Here is a 24,037-nt window from a genome sequence, read left to right on the forward strand (position 1 = left end):
TCTGTGGTGTTTTTAACTGTAATTAATGTGCGACTGAATTACATTGGTTGTCTCTTGGTCAGTTCCTGCATGACCTGTCCAACTTTCTTTCAAAAAAAGGACACATAGGACATCAGGATTGCAGGTGCTGGAGATCAGAGCCGAAGAGTATGGTGCTGGAAGAGCACAGCCAGTCAGACAGCATCCGAGGAGTTGGAGAATCATGTTTCGGATGTACGCCCTTCATCAGGAATGAGCTCATTTTGATGAAGGGCTTATGCCCAAAACGTCAATTCTCCTGCTCCTAAGATGACTCCAGGACACCAAATTTAGACAGTGTAGTTCATGGAATTAATTTCTCAACCACTCAACAAACTACAAGTATGAATTTATAAGGTGGACACTGCTGCACCTCCTTAAAGAGTGAGACACTCAAATTGCAGGTAAGGTAACCTTCAGGCATATCTACTATTGCAAACCGTCAGCAAGTAGTTTAGAATGTTTTTGAAGGTGTTGTGTTGAATTCCTGATTTGGCAATTAATGTTACTACATCCTCACAGGAATGGCAGAAGAGTTAGTTGGCTCATATACATAAAGGTCTGAGTACAACATTCCTGATGAAGGGCTCTGGTCTGAAACGTCGAATTTCCTGTTCCTTGGATGCTGCCTAACCTGCTGTGCTTTAACCAGCAACACATTTTCAGCTCTGATCTCCAGCATCTGCAGACCTCACTTTTTACCTGAGTACAACAGTAGTCTCAGTGGATATGGACAGGTAGATGGAGCAGAGATGTCAAGAGGGAAGGCTTTTACTGATGACTTCTGTCAAGTTGAAACTTGACACCTCATGCTTCTTGATAGTGAATGGAGGTTGTCCAGCATTGCAGTCAATGCACACAGCAGCTCAGTGGTCCATGGTCATCAGTACTTTCCCTAAGTGTGCAGCAAAACTTACCTCTGAGCACTCTAATGCAGAGCCTATCTGTTGGGCCACTTGTTCTGGCAAATGATCCATGCTTTTAACTGGCCTAGGTGCAGTCTGCTTCTGCCTGGATGATTCACTATATGCTGATGCTATACAGGTAGTTCTGGAATAATGTGCGTTTCGGCAGCGCAATTTGGCTATAACAATGCGAAGAATTAGGGAACAGTGGAGAATGCTCATCTCCATCGACAATAATGCAATTCTCATGGGGATCAGTTTGCATGCTTCATTCTGTGCTGGTGTCCACGTGTGCACTATATCGGTGCTGGTCATTGTGCCATTCTGCACATGTGCGATGTCAGCTCCGGTCTTAGTGCTGTTTTGCGCATCCGCCAATGTCACACATTTCTGTGAGAGGTACTGTACATTTTTTAAATGTATTGTGTTAAATTTACTTTTGTTTTATTAATAACTATGATTTCAACTTGTATTCACGTTGTGCTATGCTTTGCGTTAGACTTTTGGGTGATGTTTGAGCGACTGTGAGTGATTTTATTTGCTATTCGCTCCCTGCCAACTTTTCCCATAGGCCCCAACTTTGCCTCATCAAAAAAATGAAAATGCCATCAGCTGACATTGGTGAGACTGAAAATTTCTGGCTCAGTTCTTCCTTCCATGATGAAAATCCAGTCCCATGTCTCCAGTTTTCTCATTTCTACTTTAGATATTCTTATCATTATTTAACTATTCTAAAACATTTGTTTGTATTACTTCTTTAACTATTTTAAACATCCGTTCCATGTCGGACAAACACTCTTATTCCTGTTCTTATCTTTTAAGTAGTCTGTGTACCTAATTGATATTAGGTGAGATTTTAACTCATCTACCCATCTACCAATTCTGTTAAAATTCTAGATTATCCTTAATTGTTTTCAGCTATGAAGATGAGAGAACACACAGTATTTCTTATTTATTCATTTCAAACCTGCTGACTGACCATTGTATCCATTATTTTCTGTTTTGTTTTAGATTTTCACACTGCATATGTTCGTCCTGATTTTAGTCTAATGTGCTAAGTGAGAACAGCGTACACATGTGACAAATGCATGATGTTCACTCACCACAATTTCAGTGAAACAAAAAAATCAAGTTGGATGTTCAACCTATATATACCCCATTCTTGCTGGGTACAATAGGTTAAATTTGGGGAACATGTTCTTTAAAAACTGCTTCTTAGTAATGATAAATGATGTATATTTGGAAAAGTTGAATGCATTTACAGTTGTGAATTATTTCACAACTGTAATGTTAATGATGGTTTACTTTGGAAAGAATATGAAGCATGATTGTACTCTTCTGACAAAAATTGGAAATTAGTCTTACCTAATGAATTCAGAATGTTCAAGAAGGGGTTTAACTTATATCTATTTAAGGAGCTAAACTCAAGTGGACAAACGATTATTTTAGAGAGGAATACAAAATAATTTTGTGATATTCAATGTTTTATTTCATTTTTGCACACAGTTTATGGAGTCTTATTGACCATGCTCTTATTGCACGCTGTAACATGGAAGAGGCAGTACGCAGTGTTGCTTTCAGTAGTGATGGATCACAGCTTGCGCTAGGAATGAAGGATGGTTCGTTTACTGTACTCAGAGTCAGGTAAGAAGACATTTTCTTCATTGCCCTCTGCAAAAAGAAAAGAACAAGCTAAATATTAGTGATACTCCATAAATAAATTTGTGAGGGAACAATGGAAGATTAAGGAAAATTATCTAGCAGAAGACTGTTGTTTAAGAAAGAATGTGAAGAAATTAGGAGAAAACTTTAAAAAATAATTAAGAAGGGAAAGAGGAACAATGAAATTATATTATTGAGGAGTGTAAAATTAAATAGTAAAGTATTTCATAGCTACACTAATTAAAAAAAGACTGAGAAGGGGTAGGATTATTAAGAGGTACACAAGATAATACCACAGGTAAAAATAGAGAGAAAACAAAGAAGTTGAATAACTATTTTGCTTCAGTATTTCCTCCTGCGATTGAATAGATAGGCATGTCATAATTAGCTGAGATAAGTGATGAGATGTCTACAATTAAATTTAAATTGGGGGCTGTACACAAATATGCAAAGCAAGCCAGAAGAGGTTAAAGAATCTGGTCTTGTTGGATTACATCAATGTACATAAAGAGAATTGAGGAAAGAGAGAGAAGAGTGATTGCACATTCTTTAGAAAATGATTTAGAGAAAGAAACATAGCTATTGCAATCCTTACATTTTAAAAGGGGACAGTATATGTCCATGAAATTATAGATCTGTTAGAGATAGGAAAATAAAGAAATCTGTACTAAAGGAGAGAATAAAATTGTAACTACAAATGAGAAGTTTACTTATGAATAGTCAGTATGGATTTCAATGGGGAAAATCTTACTTAACTAGCCTTTTTTTATATATAGAAATAAGTGAGTGAATGTAGTGCAATCAATGTACATTATCTGAATTTTCAAAAAATATTCAATAAACTACCCTATAACAGGCTAGTGAATAAGATCAGGGAATGTGAAATTAGGGGAAAATGGTACAATGCATTGCTAGCAGGCTTCATGACAAGAATAAAAATAGTTAATCAGAGTGGTAGAAGGTGTGAAGTGGTAGTGATGTTCCATAAGATTCACCATTTATATTAAAAACTTGAACTTCAAAATAAAAATTTCTAAAAATTTTATTACTTTTAAAAGTGGAGAAATAATTGTCAAATGGAGTTTGAAAACAATAAATGAACAAGTTGATTCATGTTGGTAGATGGGGAGGTCACTTACTGCTTGGAAAGCACAAATCTATGTGGGTAGAAGAACAGATTATCTCAGAGTACGTCAGTCACTGAAATTTTGTCACAGGTTAACATGGCCACTTAAAAAAAGCAACCTAAGTACTAGGTTTATTTTAGAGGTTTAGCAAAGTAGGAAAGTTATGCTAAATTTGTAATGAATGTTAGACCAGACTCAGAGTAATGCATCCAATTCGAGTTGCCATATTTAAAAAAAATACATAGATCCTAGAGAAAGTATAAAGAAGATTTACAACGATGATATTGGAAAGTTTTGGGTATGCATTATCGGAAAAGAAATGCCAGGCTGAATCTCTTCTGTCTTGGTGGGGGGAAAATTGTAGGTTGGTAAATGATCTTGGAGAGTTCTTTGAAGTTATGAGATGTTTTAATAGAGTAGAAACAGAATGTTTGCTCTTATGAAAAACAAAAGTAGAGATGATGGGAGAGTCATCACAAAATCCAATAAGGAACTCCGAAGAACCCTTTTCATCCAAGAGTGGTAAGAAAGTAGAATTTCTTGTCACACAGTGGGTAAAGTGAAAATATAGATGTATTTAAGGGAAAAGTAGCCAAGTTTATTCTGCAGAACTGGCTACTATGGTAAATTTAATATTATGAATAATTTATAATTTTGAGGGTTTTTTTTATTTTGTATGTTAAGAGGGAAACACATGGGTAGACCTTTTTAAGTTCATTAGTGAGCTGAGGGCTGTGGCATATAGAAGTTTGGAGAGCTATTTTGTTTATGTGCATTTTTGAGGTTTTATAGTTCTATGCACTAGAAAATAGATAAATTAGGGCAAAAAAATGCTATTGTCTGGCAGTAGGGCTCTAGTAACATATAGGGAATAGCAGAATTCACAAAGTCAGTTAGTGTGGAATATGCTCGATACTGAAGGATTGTTGACACTGAATTTAGAGAACTTGGGTTTTCTTTGAAGTTAAAGTCATTATGAATTTATTTGCAGTTTGTTTTAGGTGTCACTGAGAGAAGCACCAGATAAAGAGAAAAAGTGTTCAGTGACTGCAAAGAAATTCACAGAAGCGTGTGCTGAGCAAGAAACTTAAGTGTGAAGGTTTGGTTTCCTAGATATTGCTAGGAAATAGAGCTAGAATGAGCTTGAATCCTTATATGATATGTGCTATGAAATCATTTCAGCCTTTTTATTTATGGTGTAATATAGCTCAGGCCTTTTTGTTTAAAAAATACTTAATTCTTTATGTATCTTTTGTGAACATGTACAGTAACTGATTACTAAACATGATTACTAAACAAATAAAGCTAGGATTTAACAAGCTTGCTTTCTTCTGTGATCTGGCTTGTCCAGTATTAACATCGGCTAGGGTCATAACATTAAATGAGAATAGATGGGAGGAGGCTTCAGTGGTACACAACAAGGCCATGCTGGTTTTTATGCAACACTGAAGCCTCCTCCCATCTATTCTCATTTAATGTTATGACCCTAGCTGATGTTAATACTGGACAAGCCAGGTCCCAGAAGAAAACAAGTTTGTTAAATCCTAGCTTTATTTGTTTAGTAATAGGTGGGAGGAGACTTCAATGGTGCATAAAAATCAGCATGACTTTGTTGTGAGTAAATCACAAGTTACTTTTACTTCGGCTACTTATTTGGAAATATCACAGATAATCAAGTACTGAAACAATGATTTAAGCTTTATTGCATGTATCAACTAAAATAAGACCCCTTAAGTAAACAAGCTAAGCCTCACAACTCAACTTGGCTGTTACTTGATTAATGATGGAATCTGGCCAGGATTCTAAACAAAAGTCTCTGGAGGTGTCCAGGGATTGATCCTTTTGCATTATTGTTCTTCAAAGTTCTGTTACTGACTTGTTCTGGTGTTGGATTTTTCTACAATTTTCTCTTTTAAGTTTTTGGTGGGACATTGATGATTCAATGGATTCTTTTATCCCCAACATTGATTACTTTCCTGGAGATCTGAAGTCTGTAGCTTGCCTTCTTATCAGAAGTAGTTCCTCTGTTCCTTGTTATATTCAGGGTTAGTTGTCTGTTTAAAACATAGCTTTTCTTGCAATTAACCCCTTTTCTTCAGAATATTACTTAAGTGGACATAATTGCCCATTTGTTACAAGACAGAAAGTTATCAACCACTTGTTATCTCTTGTCTTCCTGAAGTGAGCAATTCACGTGCTGCTTTTAATTTTTTTTTGATATCTTTCACCTGTAGAAACAGTTTATTCCAGAAAGAGTAATTCATTCAATCTGTAAAGTTTGCATTGTCACAGCCTGGTTGGGCTAAATGATCAGATTCAGTGCCATATATCCTATGTAAACAGAAGTATATCTTTGTTTACAGGTGCAGACACAATGGGCTTTGTTTGCCATAATTTTTCTGTGGTTCTATGGTAAAAGATCATTGACCTACATGATGTCAGTTTTCCATCATCTCCAGAATGTAACTGTGACCCATTGCTGGCGAGTATAATTCACACTGGGCTTAACATGGCAAGAATGAGCCAGCCCAGTGGCTCAATGGTTAGTACTGCTGCCTCACAGTGCCAGGGAACCGGGTTCAACTCCAGCCTCGGAGTTTGCACATTCATCCCTTGTCTACATGGGTTTCCTCAGGGTGCTCCAGTTTCCTTCCACAGTCCAAAGATGTATAGGTTAGGTGGATAGACCATGCAAAGTTGCCCATAGTGGTCAGGGATGTGTAGGTTAGGTGCATTAGTCAGGGAAAATGTAAAGTTACGGGGTAGCGGAATGGACCTGGGTGAGATGCTCTTCGGAGGGTCAGTGTGGACTTGTTGGGCCAAATGGCCTGTTTCCACACCGTAGGGATTCTATGAATAGTAGAAATTCTGGGAAAGCAATGCATAACAGTTATTCTTTCAAGCGGTCAGTAACATATTTCAGGTTTGATTCTGGAAGGCACTTGCTTGTCATGGAGCATAATTTCTTGATATTACATTGGTTTATGCTTCTTGTATCTCCATCACATTATATGTTATGCCCCTTGCTTATGTTGAGTGCTAGGTCTACAAGTAGTTTGCAAATTTTCAACCTATTCTGTATTGATTCCAGATTTAAACTGGTTCATAAGAAAGAAATAAGAGCTCAAGTAGATCATTAAGATTTTTGCACCTGTTGTGTCATTTAACAAGATCATGGTTGATGTTCTACCTCAATTCTATCTGCATATACAGAGGGGAAATTTGGAGTAATGTACACAGTATTAGTTACCCTATTTAAAGAAGGTTATAGATATGTAGGAAGCAATTTAATGATGATTTGAGGTAGATTAGATTCCCTACAGTGTGGAGACAGGCCCTTCGGCCCAATAAGTCCACACCCAGACCCATCTGTTAAGGCACTGGGTAAACCCTCCTGTTTAATTTAAAACCAGCAACAGAGAAAAGATTTATCCTGTGCCGTAATCTGTAAAACTCTGAGTGGCTAAGAACTATTTAAGAAATAAAGTTGTTAATTTTTACTTTAAAGTATAACAGAGAATAATTAACTAACCACTATTTACAATTTCTTCTTCTAACCTATCTTTTGCCTTCCCTTCTATACTAGTCCAATAAAACTTGCAATTAAGATTTACAAAACCACATTTATCTCAAAACCAGGCTGCTTTCGTGCTTCTACTCAGATCTTCCTGTATCTTTTTTTCTTCTTCTTAGGAACTTCTGTGTCACAGGTTACTAATAGAAAAGGTACTTATAAGAGAGCTATTTTTCAAGCAGTCTGTTTACATGCTGGGCTTGGCAGTTCTTCTCTCAGCTGTTCAATTTTCCCCGGTCTTAAACTCCCAAAGCATCAGATTGTGCCATTGGCTTTTAAGATTGTCAGTACACTCAATTCAAATTGGATTAGAGTTTGATATGTTTTGGGGTATAATTTAAACTGATTGGCTGAATTCAAATTTGTGTTTTTGTATCATAGCAACTCAGCAAGTGCTGTTTGTTCTGAATCAAATGTTACTTTGTAAATTCTCCAGCACTCGGTTTACTTGCCAAGTTCTTCACTCTCTTAAAGATATACCCACATCTTCATAACACATCTCCCTCTGACTAATCCACCTAACACATCTTTGGATTTTGGCAATGTGTCTGTTGCCTTCATGAATTTGCACCAGACTCAGATGCTGTTGGGAACCCAGACTGGCCTCTGTTGCAGTGGCCATGAGTTGGTGCAAGTACTGCTTTGATGATGCAGAAGTGGCTGGGAACCCAAAATCTCCCCAATGCCGCTGCCATGAGTCCAGGCTGTTGAGCCTACTCGCGTCTGCACAGGGCCCACTTGCCAATGCTGTTGCTGCGACCGAGCTCTTCACCAAAAGGTAAGTAGTAAAATTTTCTTTTTCAAAACCAAGAAAATAAATGAAAAGAAAGGCAGACAGATTGGCTGAGCCATGGGTTCAGAGGCTACTCCACTACCATCTTACCAGAAGGAGATAATGGGACTGAGGTAGAAGACAGCTCTCAAAATGAACTCCTACAATTTGATGAGCTAACATAGAAATATTGAGACAGTTGGACAGTGTGTTGGATTATTGGAGAAGGGACAATGAAGGATTTTCCAAGACTATTGAGGAAGTATGAGGCAATCTGTGGAAATATATATGGATTATGCTAGCTAGACACGATTTGGGTGTAGGAGAGTAGAACCAATAAATCATCCTTGTGGCCAGATAAACAAGTAGGTAGAAACAGAAGCTCAGTACATGTTAAAGAGCCCCTTGATTGGACCTAGTCAAAGCAGCTGGAGTTCAGTGTAAGAGGAGTTGATGGCCTAGACATATTATCACTAGACATGTAATCAGAGATGATTATGTGTTTCTAGAAAAGCACAGCAGGTCAGGCAGCATTCAAGGAGCAGGAAAATCAATGTTTTGGGCTGGAGCCCTTCATCATTCCTGATGAAGGATTCTGGCCCAAAACGTTGATTTTCCTGCTCCTCAGATGCTGCCTGACGTGCTGTATTTTTCCAGCAATACACTCTCAACTCTGATCTCTAGCATCTGCAGACCCCACTGTCTCCTACATAATCCAGAGACTCTGGTAATGTTCTGGGGGGAACCCTGGTTCAGATCTTGCCATGGTAGGTGGTAAAATTTGAATTCAATAAACATCTAGAATTAGGAGTCTGATGATGACTGTGAATCATTGTTGATTGTTGGAAAAATTCATCTAGTTTATTAATACTCTTTAGGCAAGGAAACTGCTGACCTTAGCTGGTCTGGCCTATACATAACTCCAGAACCACAGCAATATGATTGACACTTAGCTGCCTTTTGGGCAATTAGGCATGGGTAAGAAGTGCTGGCCGTGATGCCCATATTCCTGTGAATGAATATATAAAAAAATATAGTGTTGATTCCTAGACCTGGATTAACTAGACTTTGACTAATTTATACAAAAGTGAACACAGACACGAAAACAGATTTGTCCTCAGTTGTGTCCAGTTGAAAGATTGCATTGATATTGTTGGCAGTGTCGTATTTCTTTCTAGAGATTGATTTTAAGGGATATCATCAAAAGTCATTTAAGTTAAGGGCTAAATAAATCTCTGCTTTTGTTATCCCAAATGGATTATTCCAACATTGTGTGATGCCATTTCAGTCAATGAAGACCCTAGACATATTCTAAAGATTTATGAATCAAGTCATAACTGGTGTTTGTAACTACATCATGTATTTAGATGATGTTGTGGTTTATAGTAGCACTTGGGAAAATCATGTGAAACAAGTTGAAGACCTATTTTAGCATTTATAGGTAGCTGGATTAGTGATAAATTTAGCCAAAAGTGAATTTGCGAATGCATGAGTGACTTCGTTGGAACATTTGGTTGGACAAAGACTGGTTAGATAAAAACAATGACTGCAGATGCTGGAAACCAGATTCTGGATCAGTGGTGCTGGAAGAGCACAGTAGTTCAGACAGCATCCAGGATTTCGCTGCTCGTTGGATGCTGCCTGAACTGCTGTGCTCTTCCAGCACCACTGGACAAAGACTGGTGTTGCCAAGGACAGTGAAAGTGAAGCCTTCATTATAATTTAGTATTCCTAACACAAAATGAGAAATCATTGGATTTTATGGAATGAGTGTATGTTTCAGGAAATTTTTTGCTTAATTTCAGTTCAACTGCTGCACCTTTTAACACAAAACAAGCAAACATCACATGATCGACAAAATGCATAGTGCTTGAGAAGCTGAAGGTCAGGCAGCATCCAAGGAACAGGAAATTCGACGTTTCAGGCACAAGCCCTTCATCAGGCTTGTGCCCGAAACGTCGAATTTCCTGTTCCTTGGAAGCTGCCTGACCTGCTGTGCTTTAACCAGCAACACATTTTCAGCTCTGATCTCCAGCATCTGCAGACCTCACTTTTTACTTGAGAAGCTGAAGGCAACCTTAATGAATAAGCAAATGTTGATTGTCCCTGACTTTTCTATACCTTTTGAAAGTAATAGTTGAATTAGAGGAGGATGTTGTCTTCTTACAGGATGATATGAAAGGAACAAAGAAACTAGTGGGATGCTTCTAAGAAACTAAACCAGAATCAGAAGAAACACTCTATATATAAAAAAAAAGATTTTAGGCTTGTTTCCAAGATGGAAACAAGGAAACACCAATTTGCACGCTTCATAAGCCACTAGCGTTTATTGAAAAGTTTAAAGTTTGGAACACGTGACTAGTCAGATTGAGCCTTTTGTTGCAACCATATTATAAAAATTATTTATCTTCTTAATGAAAAAGGTATGGATACATTATCCTATGTGTAACATCTTAGAATAAGTTAAAAATTTTAAAAATGTTGCCAATATTCTATTTTCTGTGTGTGTGTGTGTGTGTGTGTGTGTGTGTGTGTGTGTGTGTGTGTGTATAAAGGAGGGATTTATAATACAATTAGAGCTTTAGTGAGTAATGTTATCTACCTATGGTTTATATCTGTTTATTTGTAACTAAAATCCAATTACTTATAATAAATAATAACTTTTGTTTAGCACAGAAATCAGTTTGTGCGTTCTATCAACCTTAGACTGAATGTCAGGTAAATTGGGGTACAGTGTGTACCTTTTAAAAAAAATTGGTACAATTCAAGTGGGACTCTATTTACAGCATGCTACTCCAGTGGGATGTAACAGGTATCTTATTGAAGTACTTCAGAAATCCAAATATACTCCATCTACCAGTTCCTCTTTATCTATCCTGCTTCTTACCTCCTCAAAATAAACTGTAATAAATTTGTCAGTTATGATTTCCCCTTCATGAAGCCATGCTGACTCTGCTTGATGATATCATGTATTTCTAATTGCTCTGCCATTATATCCTTTATAGTAAACTTTAACATTTTCCCAGTGATAAATGTCTAGCTAACCAGTCTATTGTTACCAGTTTTTGTCTCCATTTTTGAATACATATGTTACGTTGACAGTTTTCTGATCCTCAGGGACTTGATTCGTGGAAAATTACAAACAATGCATTCACTATCTTTGTCGTTATTTCCAGAGTCCCACAGGCTTAATGCCCTGTTAATTCCCCTTGTACTTTTTCTCTAGTGATAGTTACTATGTTTACCTACATTACCTCCCCTCCCCCTCTGTTGCATGTTTTTATCTTTCAATTCTAAGTCTAATCTACTAGTGTCAGTTGTAGTGTGTAATTTACAATCTTTTAAAATTGTTGAGGTTTAATTAATTCAGTTATAACTAACTACTTATAAATGCCTATTGTAATTGGATGTCAGTCAGAACCTCAAAATATTTTCTTTGAGAAAACCTTCCCCTGATATCACTGACCTCGACAATATGCTCGTAACAATAGAACATTGATGGAGGAAACTGAAATTTGGCATTCAGAGTTGTAAAAATCTTTCAATAGTTAAAGATAAGTCAAAAGTTAGCTATATTGAAGATATGAGACCGTCAGCAGTGGTTTGTAAGTCTTATTTTAAGAGAAAAATTTAATGTAGGAATTTAATTTTAACTGACTACTCTTTCACTCATTTGTCGTAGTTAAAATATAAACATTCTGATTTAGCAGTAGAACACTGCTTTCTGGAATCAGAGCTATGAGCAGACTTCTTTCACCCTCTGAAAACTTGTAAAATAATGAGTCAGTTTGGGAAAATATGGAGACATCAGAAAAATGTGATCCTCAAGAAAAAAAAATCTGATTTTGCAGCCAAAAACTTTGAACATTGTTCATTGTTAGGTCATTTAAACACAGTTTGCTATTCTCCCACGAGGCAGAGATAAACTTGATACTAGCAATTACTGACATGAAAAAGTGTACTCACCACTTAGATTAGATTAGATTCCCTACAGTGTGGAAACAGCCCAACCAGTCCACAACAACCCTCAGAAGAGTAACCCACCCAGATGCATTTCCCTCTGACTAATGCATCTAATACTATGGGCAATTTAGCATGGCCAATTCACCTGGTGCATATCTTTGGACTGTGGGAGGAAACCCACACAGACACAGGGAGAACGTGCAAACTCCACGCAGATAGTCACCTGAAGCTGGAATCAAACTTGGGACCCTGGTGCTGTGAGGCAACAGTGCTAACCACTGAGCCACTGTGCTCCACCTCCTCCTTGCCCACCCACCACCAGTACACAGAGCTTTTATCAGACAGACAGAAGCCTCAACACACAATCATGGTACTTCTCCAACAAACTTGGAATGATGTATTCCACCTTCGTCCTGTACTTTGTAGTGCATTGACACCTTTCGTTGCTACTTTTTGTGTAGGGACCGACACCCATCTCATCAATGGAGCAGGGTAGACCTCTTAGCATGTCTTTTTAGCATTCTCTTTAACTTGGATACTCACAGTATCCTTGCCTTACTTTTATGTGTTTTGCTGCCTCACTTAGAACCTACAGGCTCTCTTGTTTTGCTGTTTCGCACGGACAGGCAGCTTGTCATGGTTGTCGGCAGTGATCAATCAATGAGGTTGACAAGTTGCTGCACAGCTCACCATTTCTTGAAATTCCTGGAGTCGCAGGTAGATAGGATAGTGAGGAAGGCGTTTGGTATGCTTTCCTGTGTTGGTCAGAGCACTGAATATAGGAGTTGGGAGGTCATGTGACTGTATCTTGTAAGGATATTGGTTAGGCCACTTTTGGAATATTATGTGCAATTCTGGTCTCCCTCCTATTGGAAGGATGTTGTTAAACTTGAAAGGGTTCAGAAAAGATTTACAAGGATGTTTCCAAGGTTGGAGGTTGAATAGAGTGGGGCTATTGTCCCAGGAGCATAGGAGACTGAGGGCTGACATGACAGACATTTATAAAATCATGGCAGGTAGGATAGAGTAAATAGAGAAGGTCTTTTCCTTGGGGTGGATGAGTCCAGAACTAGGGTGCATGGGTTTAAAGTGAAAGGGGAATTAATTAAAAGGGACCCACGGGGCAACGTTTTCATGCAGAAGGTGGTACATGTATGCAATGAGCTACCAGAGGAGGTGGTGGAGGATGGTACAATTATAATATTTAAAAGCATCTGAATGGGAATGGGCACATGAATAGGAAGGATTTATAAAGGATATGGCCAAATGCTAGCAAATGGGACTAGGTTTATTTAGGATATCTGGTCGATATGGAAAAGTTGGACCGAAGGGTCTGCTTCCATGCTTTATGTCTGTATGATTCTGTGAGAAGCAAAACTTTGTGAGAAGTTACCCTTTTTTTCCTGTTCAGCCCTCAGCCCAAGTTGTGCGATTAAAATTCCAATGTCTTTTATTTCAAAAATCTTCCATTTTAATCTGATTATTAATCCAGAAGTTGCTGAATTTGTGCTGCACTTTATTTTAAAAATTAACCGTCCAGCTCAAACTTGAACCCAAGCCTCCTGACTCAAAGGTAGAAACACCATCACTTCGCCATAAGAGCCTTCAATACTTAATAATAAAAAAAAAATCGAAAGAACTGCGGATGCTGTAAATCGGAGACAAAAATAGAAATTGCTGGAAAAGCTCAGCAGGTCTGGCAGTATTTGTGGAGAGAAATCAGAGTTAACATTCGGGTTGAGTGACCCTTTCTCAGAGCTAGCTGATGGTAACTAGGAAAATGTCAGTTCAAATGCAGAAGATAGGGGGTAAGAAGTAAACGCTAGGTGGGGATAAAGCCCAAAGAGAGAGAAGAGTAGTTGGACAGACAAAGGAGTGGATAATGATCTGGCTAGGAGGGTGAATAGCTATTAATGGGGACTGTTAATGGCTAACAATAGGTTGTGTATAATAGCAGACTATGTGATAACAAGCCCTGGTGTGCAGGAGTTGGGGAGGGACATGGGAGAGCTCAAGCCCTAAATTTATTGAACTTGACATTGAGTTGGAAGACTGCAGGAACTCCAAATAGAAAATGAGGTGTTATTCTTCTAGCTTGCACTGAGGCACTTCGCTGGGGCACTGCAAGCAAGCCAAGAAGTTGGCCAGGTTACAGGGTGGTATGTTGAAGTGGTTTGTTCTGATGATGCCAACTGCAACAAAGGAGCTTCTGAAATTTTTTTCCACATTTTCCCTCAGTCAAGGATTAGATTAGATTACTTACAGTGTGGAAACAGGCCCTTCGGCCCAACAAGTCCACACCGACCCGCCGAAGCGCAACCCACCCATACCCCTACATTTATCCCTTACCTAACACTACGGGCAATTTAGCATGGCCAATTCACCTGACCCGCACATCTTTGGACTGTGGGAGGAAACTGGAGCACCCGGAGGAAACCCACGCAGACACGGGGAGAACGTGCAAACTCCACACAGTCAGTCGCCTGAGTCGGGAATTGAACCCGGGTCTCTGGTGCTGTGAGGCAGCAGTGCTAACCACTATGCCACCGTGCCGCCATGATTCCCTAGCACTGTTGTTGACATGGTCGTCAGCTGGGTCTGACCCATCTCCCGCCCTTCAACCCCTCTTTTCCCTCCCGCAACAATGATCGGGACCCCTTTTCCTTACCTACCATCCCACCAACATTCACACCTCCAGAGGATCATCAGCCACCATTTCCACCACCTCCAGAGGGATGCCACCACTAGACTTATTCCCCTCTCCGCTCTTGTCAGTCTTCCACAGACACCATTCCCTCCAGGACACCGTGGTCCACTCTTCCTTCGTCCCAACATTCCCCCACAAGTTCACGGCACCTTCCGTTGCAACCGTAGAAGGTATAACACTTGTTCATTTACTTCCTCCCTCATGAGTAACCAAGGGCCCAAATGCATTTAGTCTACTGCATTCACTGCTCACAACTTGATCTCCTCCACATTGTGGAAACAAAGTGTAGTCCAAAAATGATCGGGGCCTTTTTTTAAGAGATTTAGACAGTGAGTGGTAGGTGCTAGTGTCTTTATTTCGGGTGTTGGTTTGGTTGGGTGGACAAAGCTTGGGATAGCAATGGCTCTTTCAGTGGCGAAGAGTTTTCTGGAGGTGGATGAGGTGACTTTGGAAATTTTTCAGAAGGTGAATAAGACCAAGATGCAGGAGTCAGTAGTCAAGCTGGTGTTGAAGCTACCTCCTAATGTGAGGAAAGATGTGATGATATCAGCAGTAGCTCCGCATTTAAATTTGCTAGAAACACTATCAAGATCTATAGATATGCAAATAATTCAATTGCAAATGAAGCAGCTTGAGGTAGAGGTGAGAGAGAAGGAAAAGGCAGTAAAATTGAAACAGTTTGAGTTATGATTAAAAGCAGAAGAGAGGGAAGAGAGCAGCAGAAGAGGGAGAAAAGGAAAGAACTTCAGAAACTGACACTAAAAGGTGAAGTCAGCATAAAATGATGAAGGTGAAGGCTTAAAGTAGGGTTAGTGAGGAAGACTGAGGATGAGCAAGCCCCTGGTAATTAAAAGCCTAGTGAAAAACTGTTTAAGTATGTTCAAGCATGGCCTAAATTTGATGAGAAGGATGTGGAAGACTTTTTCATCTCATTTGAAAAAGTGGCAAAACAAATGCAGTGGTCAGTGACCATGTGGGTTTTATTGATCCAAACAAAACTTGTAGTAGGGCTAGTGAGATCTTTGCATCACTATGGGAGGAGGTATCTGGGGAGTATGAGGAGGTGAAAAAAGCCATCTCAAGTTCATAAGAGTTTGTACCAGAAGCCTATAGACAATGTTTCAGGAATCTAAGGAGGAGCCTTGGTCAAACCTATCTTGAGTTTGAAAGGATCAAATAGAGTAATTTCGATAAATGGATAAGAGCTTTAAAAATAGAGCAAAACTACAATGGCCTTAGAGAGGTAATTATTTTGGAAGAATTCAAAAATTAATTGCCTGAAGCAGCGCAAACTCATGTAGAAGAGCAGAGAGTTAAAACGGCAAGGTTAGCAGCTGAAGTGGCTGATGACTATGAGTTGGTCCGTAAACCAAAGTTTAGCTTCCAGAATCAATTTCAATCTATGAGGAATAGAAACTGGGGCAAAGTGAAATCCTCACGTGGAAAGGGAAAGGTAGATCTTAGTGAAGATCATAAGGATAACTTACCACAGGGTAAAAAGAAACCCTTGAAGTGGACAAAAATGTAAAAAGCTCCAGTGTCTTCATTGTAATAAAGTGGGACACATGAAATCACAGAGTTGATAGGCTAGGAGGAAGCCAAATGTAGGAAAACAGGACAAGCCTGGAAGTTTTGTTGGCATGGTAACAGAAAGCACAGTGAAAGCTAGAAAGCTGCAGAGGTTGATTAAAGGAGGACATGCCAGATTTGTTTAAAAAATATACATGCAAGGGTAAAGTTTATCCACGTAGGCCAGGAGTACCGGGTAAAGAGGTTACAATATTAAGGGACACAGGATCCCCTCAGTCTGTGATGCTGAAGGATGAGGAGATATGTACTACTGAAGGACAATTGTCAGAAGAGATACTGGTAACAGGAATTCATGGAGAAACTAAAAATGCTCGATTATGTAAACTGAGGCTAGAGTGTCCGGAATAGAGTGGAGAATTTGTGGTAGGAGTACTGGACAAACTGTCAGCTCCAGGAATACAACTTGGCCTTGCAAATGATATAACTGATTCACTGGTAGGTGTGTTGCCTACTCTAGTGGGAAAGCCAGTGGAGACAAAGGCAACTGAAGCAATACAGAAGGTTTATCTGAGAATCTTCCCAGATTGTGTCTTAACGAGATCAGAGTCACAAGTTGAACGAGGAGAGGAGAGATCAAAAGGCACAAATAAGGAAGCGCAAGTAGCATTCTCAAAATACTTTTTCTGATCAGATGAGTGGGACAGAACAAGACCAAATAAGTAAATATGCAAAATATCTTTAGCTCTGCTAAGGTTATGAGTTGCAGCAGAAAGATGAAAATTTAAAATAGTTGTATGAAAAGGCATATACAGAGAAGGAGAGTGAATAAATCTATGAGTATCATTACTTAACAAATGATGTCTTAATGAGGAAATGGAGACCATCGCACATTCAAGCAGATGAGAAATGGGCAGAAGTTCATCAAATTGTTTTGCCAGTAGGGTATAGAAAGGAGGTGCTGTGAATGGCACATGAGCTGTCACTTAGAGATCATTCAGGAGTGAGGAAAACACAGGCTAAAACAAAGACATTTTTACTGGCCTGGACTACACAAGGATGTAGTTGAATTTTGCCCGACAAATCATACATGTTAGTTAAATGGAAAACCACAGGCAGTAATAAAACCTGCACCTTTTATACCTATTCCAGCATTTGAAGAATCCTTCACAAGAGTCTTGATTGATTGCTTAGATCTTCTACTTAAAACAAAAGGTGGGAATAAATATTTATTAGCAGTAATGGATGTATCAATTAGATTTCCCGAGGCAGTCACATTATGCAATATCACAGCAAAAAGGGTTGCAGAGGAATTAAATTTTTTTGCTAGATATGGACTACCAATAAAGATCCAGTCAGATCAAGAGTCAAACTTCACATCCAAACTATTCAAGGAAGTTATAGATAATTTGGGAATAAAACAACTCAAATCTACTGCATACCATTCAGAATCGAAAGGAGTGCTAGAAAGGGATATCAAACACTAAAGACCATGTTGAGGGCTTATAGTGAGGACTATCCAAATGATTGAAATAAGGGAGTTCTGTTTGTGCTTTTTGCAATCAGAGATGCATCGAATTGATGGACCAAATTCAGACCATATGAATTCTTTTTTTGGGCATGAAGGAAGAGGGCCATTAAAATTGATTAAGGAGAAATTAATAAGTCAGAATTGAGAGACCACCCATTTGGACTATCTGTCAAATTTTAGAGAATGACTCAATAGAGCTGGGGAGTTTGCTGGACAGCATTTAAAAGTATTTCAGCATACAATGGAACACAAAGTGGACAAGAAATCAAAAATTCACAATTTTGCCATTGGGGTAAGGTATTGGTGTTACATCCCGTAATAGGTGAACCTTTAAAAAGCAAGGTTTAGTGGACCTTATCAAATCAAGAGGAAATTGAGTGAGATGAACTACTTGTTAGGGACTCCAGACAGGAAGAAATCTCTCAGCATGCTCAAAGGTATTTTGACAGAGAAGGAAAGCAAGAGGAGGGGTTAATGATTACAGCCCAGAAGGAAGAACCAAGTTCAGACGATTCTGAATTGTACATTCCTCAAATCAAATTGGACAATAAAGGAAGTTGTCAAAAATTGGGATAAATTATTGAGTTACCTTCCACAAGAAAATTCAAACAACCTGAAAGAGTTACTACTATCACATGAGGAGATAAGATGTGCAAGATGTAAATATAGGAGATGCTGTTCTGATTAAACAACATCCATATAGGCATAACTGTCTCAAGTTGGCACAGATTCAGAAGGAGTTAGAACGCATGCTCCAAGATAGCATAATCAAAGTGAGTTACAGTGACTGCAGCTCACCCACAGTCATGGTGCCAGAGCCAGATGGTACCCAACAATTACGTATGGATTATCGCAAAGTCAGTGCAGTTACAAAGACTGATGCTTATCCAATTCCACCATTTGAGCACTGTGTTGAAAAGGTAGGACAAGCAACTTACATTTCTAAGCTGAACTTACTCTGAGGCTACTGGCAAGTACCTCGTCAGAGAGGGCAAAGACAAATTCGGCTTTCATAACACCTAATGGACTATATCAGTTCAGAGTCGTGCTATTTGTTATGAAAAATGCTCCAGCCACATTTTAGAGACGAATTAATAATGTCATTGCTGGATACCCAATTGTGTGGTGTATATTGATGACCTGGTGATTTTTAGTCACTCATGGAAGGAACATTTACAGCATTTATTTCATTTGTCTTCGGAAGGTAGGCTCGGTGGTAAACCTAGCTAAAAGTGAATTTGCCAAAGCCAAGTCACCTTCCTGGGCCATGTTATTGAACATGGACAAATGGTCCCATAGGAATGCAAAAATGAAAGTAATGGGGGAATTTCCCACACTATTGATGAAAAGAACAGTACTACGATTCCTGAGATTGAGTGGATTTTACCAAAAGTTTGTGCTGAATTTTAGCGGTGTGGCTGCTGCACTCACAGCGCCAGGGACCTGGGTTCAATTCCCGCCACTGACTGTGTGGAGTTTGCACGTTCTCCCCGTGTCTGCGTGGGTTTCCTCCGGGTGCTCCGGTTTCCTCCCACAGACCAAAAGATGTGCGGGTCAGGTGAATTGGCCATGTTAAATTGCCCGTAGTGTTAGGTAAGGGGTAAATGTAGGGGTATGGGTGGGTTGCGCTTCGGCGGGTCGGTGTGGACTTGTTGGGCCGAAGGGCCTGTTTCCACACTGTAAGTCTAATCTAAAGTATCAATGGATAGCAGACTGTCAAAAGGCATTTGACAGCCTAAAAACTGTATTAACCACTGCCCCAGAATTAGCCACATCAGATTACATGAAGCCTTTCAAGGTGGCTATTGATGCCGGTGGTCAGTGTGGTGCTCCTGCAGGAGGTTGACGAGGGGACAGAAAAACCCATCAGGTATTTTTCCAGGAAGTTGAACATTCATCAACAGAAATACTCAACAGTTGAAAAAGAGAGTTTGAGCTTGGTGTTGGCATAACAATACTTCAATGTTTATATTACCAGCAACACATCTAAGACAATTGTATACACTGACCATAACCTATTAACATTTGTGGAGAAAAACGCCAGACGGTTTAGATGGAGCTTGTTGTTGTAGCCATTTAATTTCACAATTGTGCATTTGGCAGGTCGCGAAACCATGATTGCCGATGCGTTGTCAAGATTCAAATGAGATATGAAGGTGTTTGGTGGCGGGTATGCCACGGCCTGAATTCGAATGTGGTTGTGCATGTTTGCATGTGTCTAGTCAGTATAGTGTATATGTGTGTTTTTTGAGGAGTTTTGAAAATGAAGCCATCTTTGGATATTGATGGTTCACTTTAAGGGGGCGATGTGTCTCAAAACTGGTCATTTTTTCCAAAAGCTGTTCATTTTTTCAAGGATACTGTGTCCTTGGCTTTTTCAGAGGTCATAAAACAGTCCGGGCTCTGAAATGACTGGTTTGGTACAGAGATGAAAGGATATACCGAGAGGCCTTTTTGTTTATACGTAAACAGATGGAACTTTAGGCTTTTGTGTTTTAGAAGTGGCCTGTATAATGAAAGTGGAGTGATCAGTCCTAAAAGCTGAAGACTTGTTTGAATCAGTGCAGCAAAAGCTGTGTGGAAACAGGCTGCTAAAGTCTCTCCTTCTGCCCTTCTAACTTCGACCTGTTAGTCTTTGTTTAATTTTTGCTCTGTGTTTAAGGGGTTTGTTTATTGGAACTGTTGCAACATAATTTAAGTCTAGTTTGGATAGACTGAATTTTGTGGGTATTCTTTACTATGTTCTTTATTTCCTTCCATAATTTTGTGAACAATTTTTTGTCTATTTTAAAACCTAGTTGTCAACCTAGCTAACTTAATCCAGGTAATTGTCACTGTACACTTATCGAAACAAATAGTAAAGTTACGGTCTGGGTTGCCTGCTTAAGAATGTTTTGAGTGGTCTGGCCTAGTCCATAAAAATACCTATAACATGTACCAGCAGCTTACACAGCTAAGACACCGTGCATCAGCCAAATAGCTATATTTCAAAGTTTGCGGCGAGAAGCTCTCAATCATGCCACAAGGTACTGTTTTTAATTGGAAGTCTGACCATAATCAGCCGAGAAAGCATCAATCTCAGTCCAGGGTCTGCCATTTAGTTTCTTAGGGGTCAGATTCTAGGGAGAGGATCACAGCTAGACTTGCAGGTCTAGTGCAACCAGTCAGGGGATTAGCAGTAAGTCAGTTGGGGAGGTGCAGTCAGGGGTCTGGTCAATTGTCAGTTGGGACTGTCATTCCAAGCCATTAAGGGGATTTGGGCAACGGTCAGTCCTGAGTATCTGTTCACTAAAAGTCAAAGTGAGCTACAGGGCCACCATTGTGACTGAGTAGCATGCTGAGATGCAGAGCCGACAGGGAGCAACTCAATAAATGAAGATGGAAGACAAGAGTACATTGGACAATGTGGAGGGGTGGACAATCAATGGTCACCACCATCCTGGCTTCAATAGATGACTGCCCCAATACCTGAAGTGAATATAAAAAGATTTTTCTTGCCTGCGGAGTCAGGCTCAACTTGTGACTGAATCATCGAACCCCTACAGTGTGGAAACACACTTTAGCCCAACAGGTCCACACCAACCCTCTGAGGAGTAACCCACCCACACCCACTCCCCTATATTTACTCCTGACTAATGAACTTAACCTACACATCCCTGAACATCGCATCTTTGGACTGTGGAAGGAAACCGGAGCACCTGGAAGAGACCCACGCAGTCATGGAGAGAATATGAAAACTCCACACAGGCCGTTGCACGAGGCTGGAACCAAACCTGGGTCCTTGGTGCTGTGAGGCAGCAGTGCTAATCACTGAACCATTGTGCTGCCCCAGTGAGGCCCTTTAGGGAACAGTTGCATTAAGTAGGCAGGACAGGTTAAAGACATCAGTAATCATGGAACCCTGTATGTGAAAAGTATGTAGTGATCAACTATGTGGGATACAATCCTGGCCACTGGTAATCTTAATCATGTCATTTACCATTACAAATTGATCATTGTCATTTCTGTGAAACAGAAATAATTTCAGTAACTTTAGGAGCATCACTGTAGGATTAATTTGCAAGGTCAGTCAGCATGGAACAGATTTCTTCACACCTTGGATTATAAATATTTGTCAGCATAGTCTTATATGCACTGTAGCCTTTCTTGGTTAATGTGGGCGGTGTGGGGTGGTGGGACAAGATTTCAGTAATCCTACTTCACTTGCAATCTCCTCTTGTATTTGAGTAACATGGCTTTTGTGATCAGAATAAGATACATTTGATTGTTGGCATAGTGTATAGGCCATCCAGGTCAGAGCCTTCCATGTCTGATTGTATTAAGGACAATGCAAAACTGTCATTTGCGTATGATATGAATATTTGCTACATGCATTACTGAGAACATCTTGTTTCTGGGGGTATTCCTGAAATTGTTTGATTAGAAATGTGACCAGTGGATCTGACCATGCTGGTATTGTTGCTAGACAAATAATCCAGATACTCTGGCAAATTTGGGATTTGCACCCCTCCATGGAAGTTTGAATTCAGTGTGAAATTAGAAGTCTAATGATGACCATGAGGCTCTTGTTTGTTGAAGAAATCTATCTGGTTCACTACTATCCCTTTTTAGGGAAAGTAACTACCATCCTTTATTGGTTTGTTTGAACTCCGAACCCCACGTGGTTGAAGTCAGTCATCATAGCTCCAAGAGTTCCTGAAGGTAGAGATTTTCTAATTATCCTGCTCAAAGATGTTATGACACATCTGGAGCAGTTGGGACTTGATTCCGGGCTTCCTGGCTCAGAGGTGGGGATACTACCAGTGCACCACAAGGTCCCCAAGTTCCAGAGGGTAGTGTCCTCACCCCATTAAGTATCACAGTGGTCATTTATGCCTGGAGCCAAAGGACGTAGGTAGAGTTGTAAGTGAATACATTGCGTCAGTGCGCACGAGTGAGAGGGATGACGTGGGTATAGAGATCAGGGAGAACTGCTGTGTTATGATTAAAGAAATCAGCACAGGGAGTGAAGATTCTGAGTGATCTGGCAAGCTTAAAAATACATAACTCTCCAGGACCAGATGAAGTGTATCCCAAGATGTTGATTGAGGCAAGAGAGAAAATAGTAGCAGTGTTACCAAAAATTTTGAATACCTCTCTGGCCACAGAACGGATACTAGAAGAATGGAGGACATCTATTGTGGTTCTGTTATTCGAGAAGGGAACATGAGATAAACCTGGAAACTACAGGCTGTGCAGACTATCTTTAGTGGTTGGGAAATTATTGATTGCAATTCAGAGGGACAGACTTAATCTGCACTTGGAGATTAATCATGAATCATCAGCATGCTTTTGTTAATTGGAGAGGTCAGGTCTGACCAACCTTCTTGAATTTTTCATAGTGGTAACTGGGTGTGTAGATCAGGGTAGTGTATTTTATTTGAATTTCAACAACACATTTGTTAAGGTTTCTAATGGGAGACTGAAAATGCAAGTAATGAGATCCAAGGAAGTTTGACTAATTGGATACAGAATTGGCTGAGTGTAATGAAGAAAAGGGTAATAGTTGAGTTTTCTTTGACTGAACATCTGTATCAAGTGGGGTTCTGCAGAGATCACTTGAGACCATTACTGTTAGACTTAAATGTAGGAAACAAAGACAGAACCCACCCCCCCAGGTCCTCATCTTCCACTCCACCAACCTCCGTATAAACCGCATTATCCTCTGACACTTGCACCACCTACGAATATACCCCACCACCAGGGATGTATTTCCCTCCCCACCCTTACCTGCTTACTGCAAAAACCATTCGCTCCGTGACTACCTGGTCAGGTCCATGCGCCCCCAACAACCCACCCTCCCCTCCTAGCACCTTACCCTGCTACCGCAGGAATTGTAAAACTTGCATCCACACCTCCATTCAAGGCCTCAAAGGAGCCTTCCACATCCATCAAAGTTTCATCTGCACTTCCACAAACGTCATTTATTGCATCTGTTGCTCCCGATGCAGCCTCCTTTACACTGGGGAGTCGAGACACCTTCTTGCAGAGCGCTTCAGGGAACATCTCCTAGACACCCATACCAATCAACCCCACTGTTCTGTGGCTGAACATTTCAACTTCCCCTCCACTCTGCCAAGGACATACAGGTCTTGGAGCTCCTCACCCCCACTCCTTCACCACCTGACGCCTGGAGGAAGAATGCCTCATCTTCCGCCTCAGAACCCTTCAACCCCAGGGCATCAATGTGGACTTCATCAGTTTCCTCATTT

The 24,037-nt window shown here is 39.9% G+C and overlaps 1 protein-coding gene across 5 annotated transcripts in view; it reads left to right on the top strand.

The window, feature by feature from the left end:
• Window positions 1-24,037, top strand: part of LOC132819436 (echinoderm microtubule-associated protein-like 6) — a 512,298-nt gene that overhangs the window by 102,755 nt on the left and 385,506 nt on the right. For all 5 annotated transcript variants that reach the window (XM_060830942.1, XM_060830941.1, XM_060830940.1 and 2 more), the window contains exon 8: window positions 2,430-2,567. In XM_060830942.1, coding sequence (XP_060686925.1) covers window positions 2,430-2,567 — 138 coding nt within the window. The remainder of the gene's footprint in view (window positions 1-2,429; window positions 2,568-24,037) is intronic.

The sequence above is a fragment of the Hemiscyllium ocellatum genome, chromosome 10 (genome assembly GCF_020745735.1).
Source record: "Hemiscyllium ocellatum isolate sHemOce1 chromosome 10, sHemOce1.pat.X.cur, whole genome shotgun sequence".
Classification (NCBI taxonomy): domain Eukaryota; kingdom Metazoa; phylum Chordata; class Chondrichthyes; order Orectolobiformes; family Hemiscylliidae; genus Hemiscyllium; species Hemiscyllium ocellatum.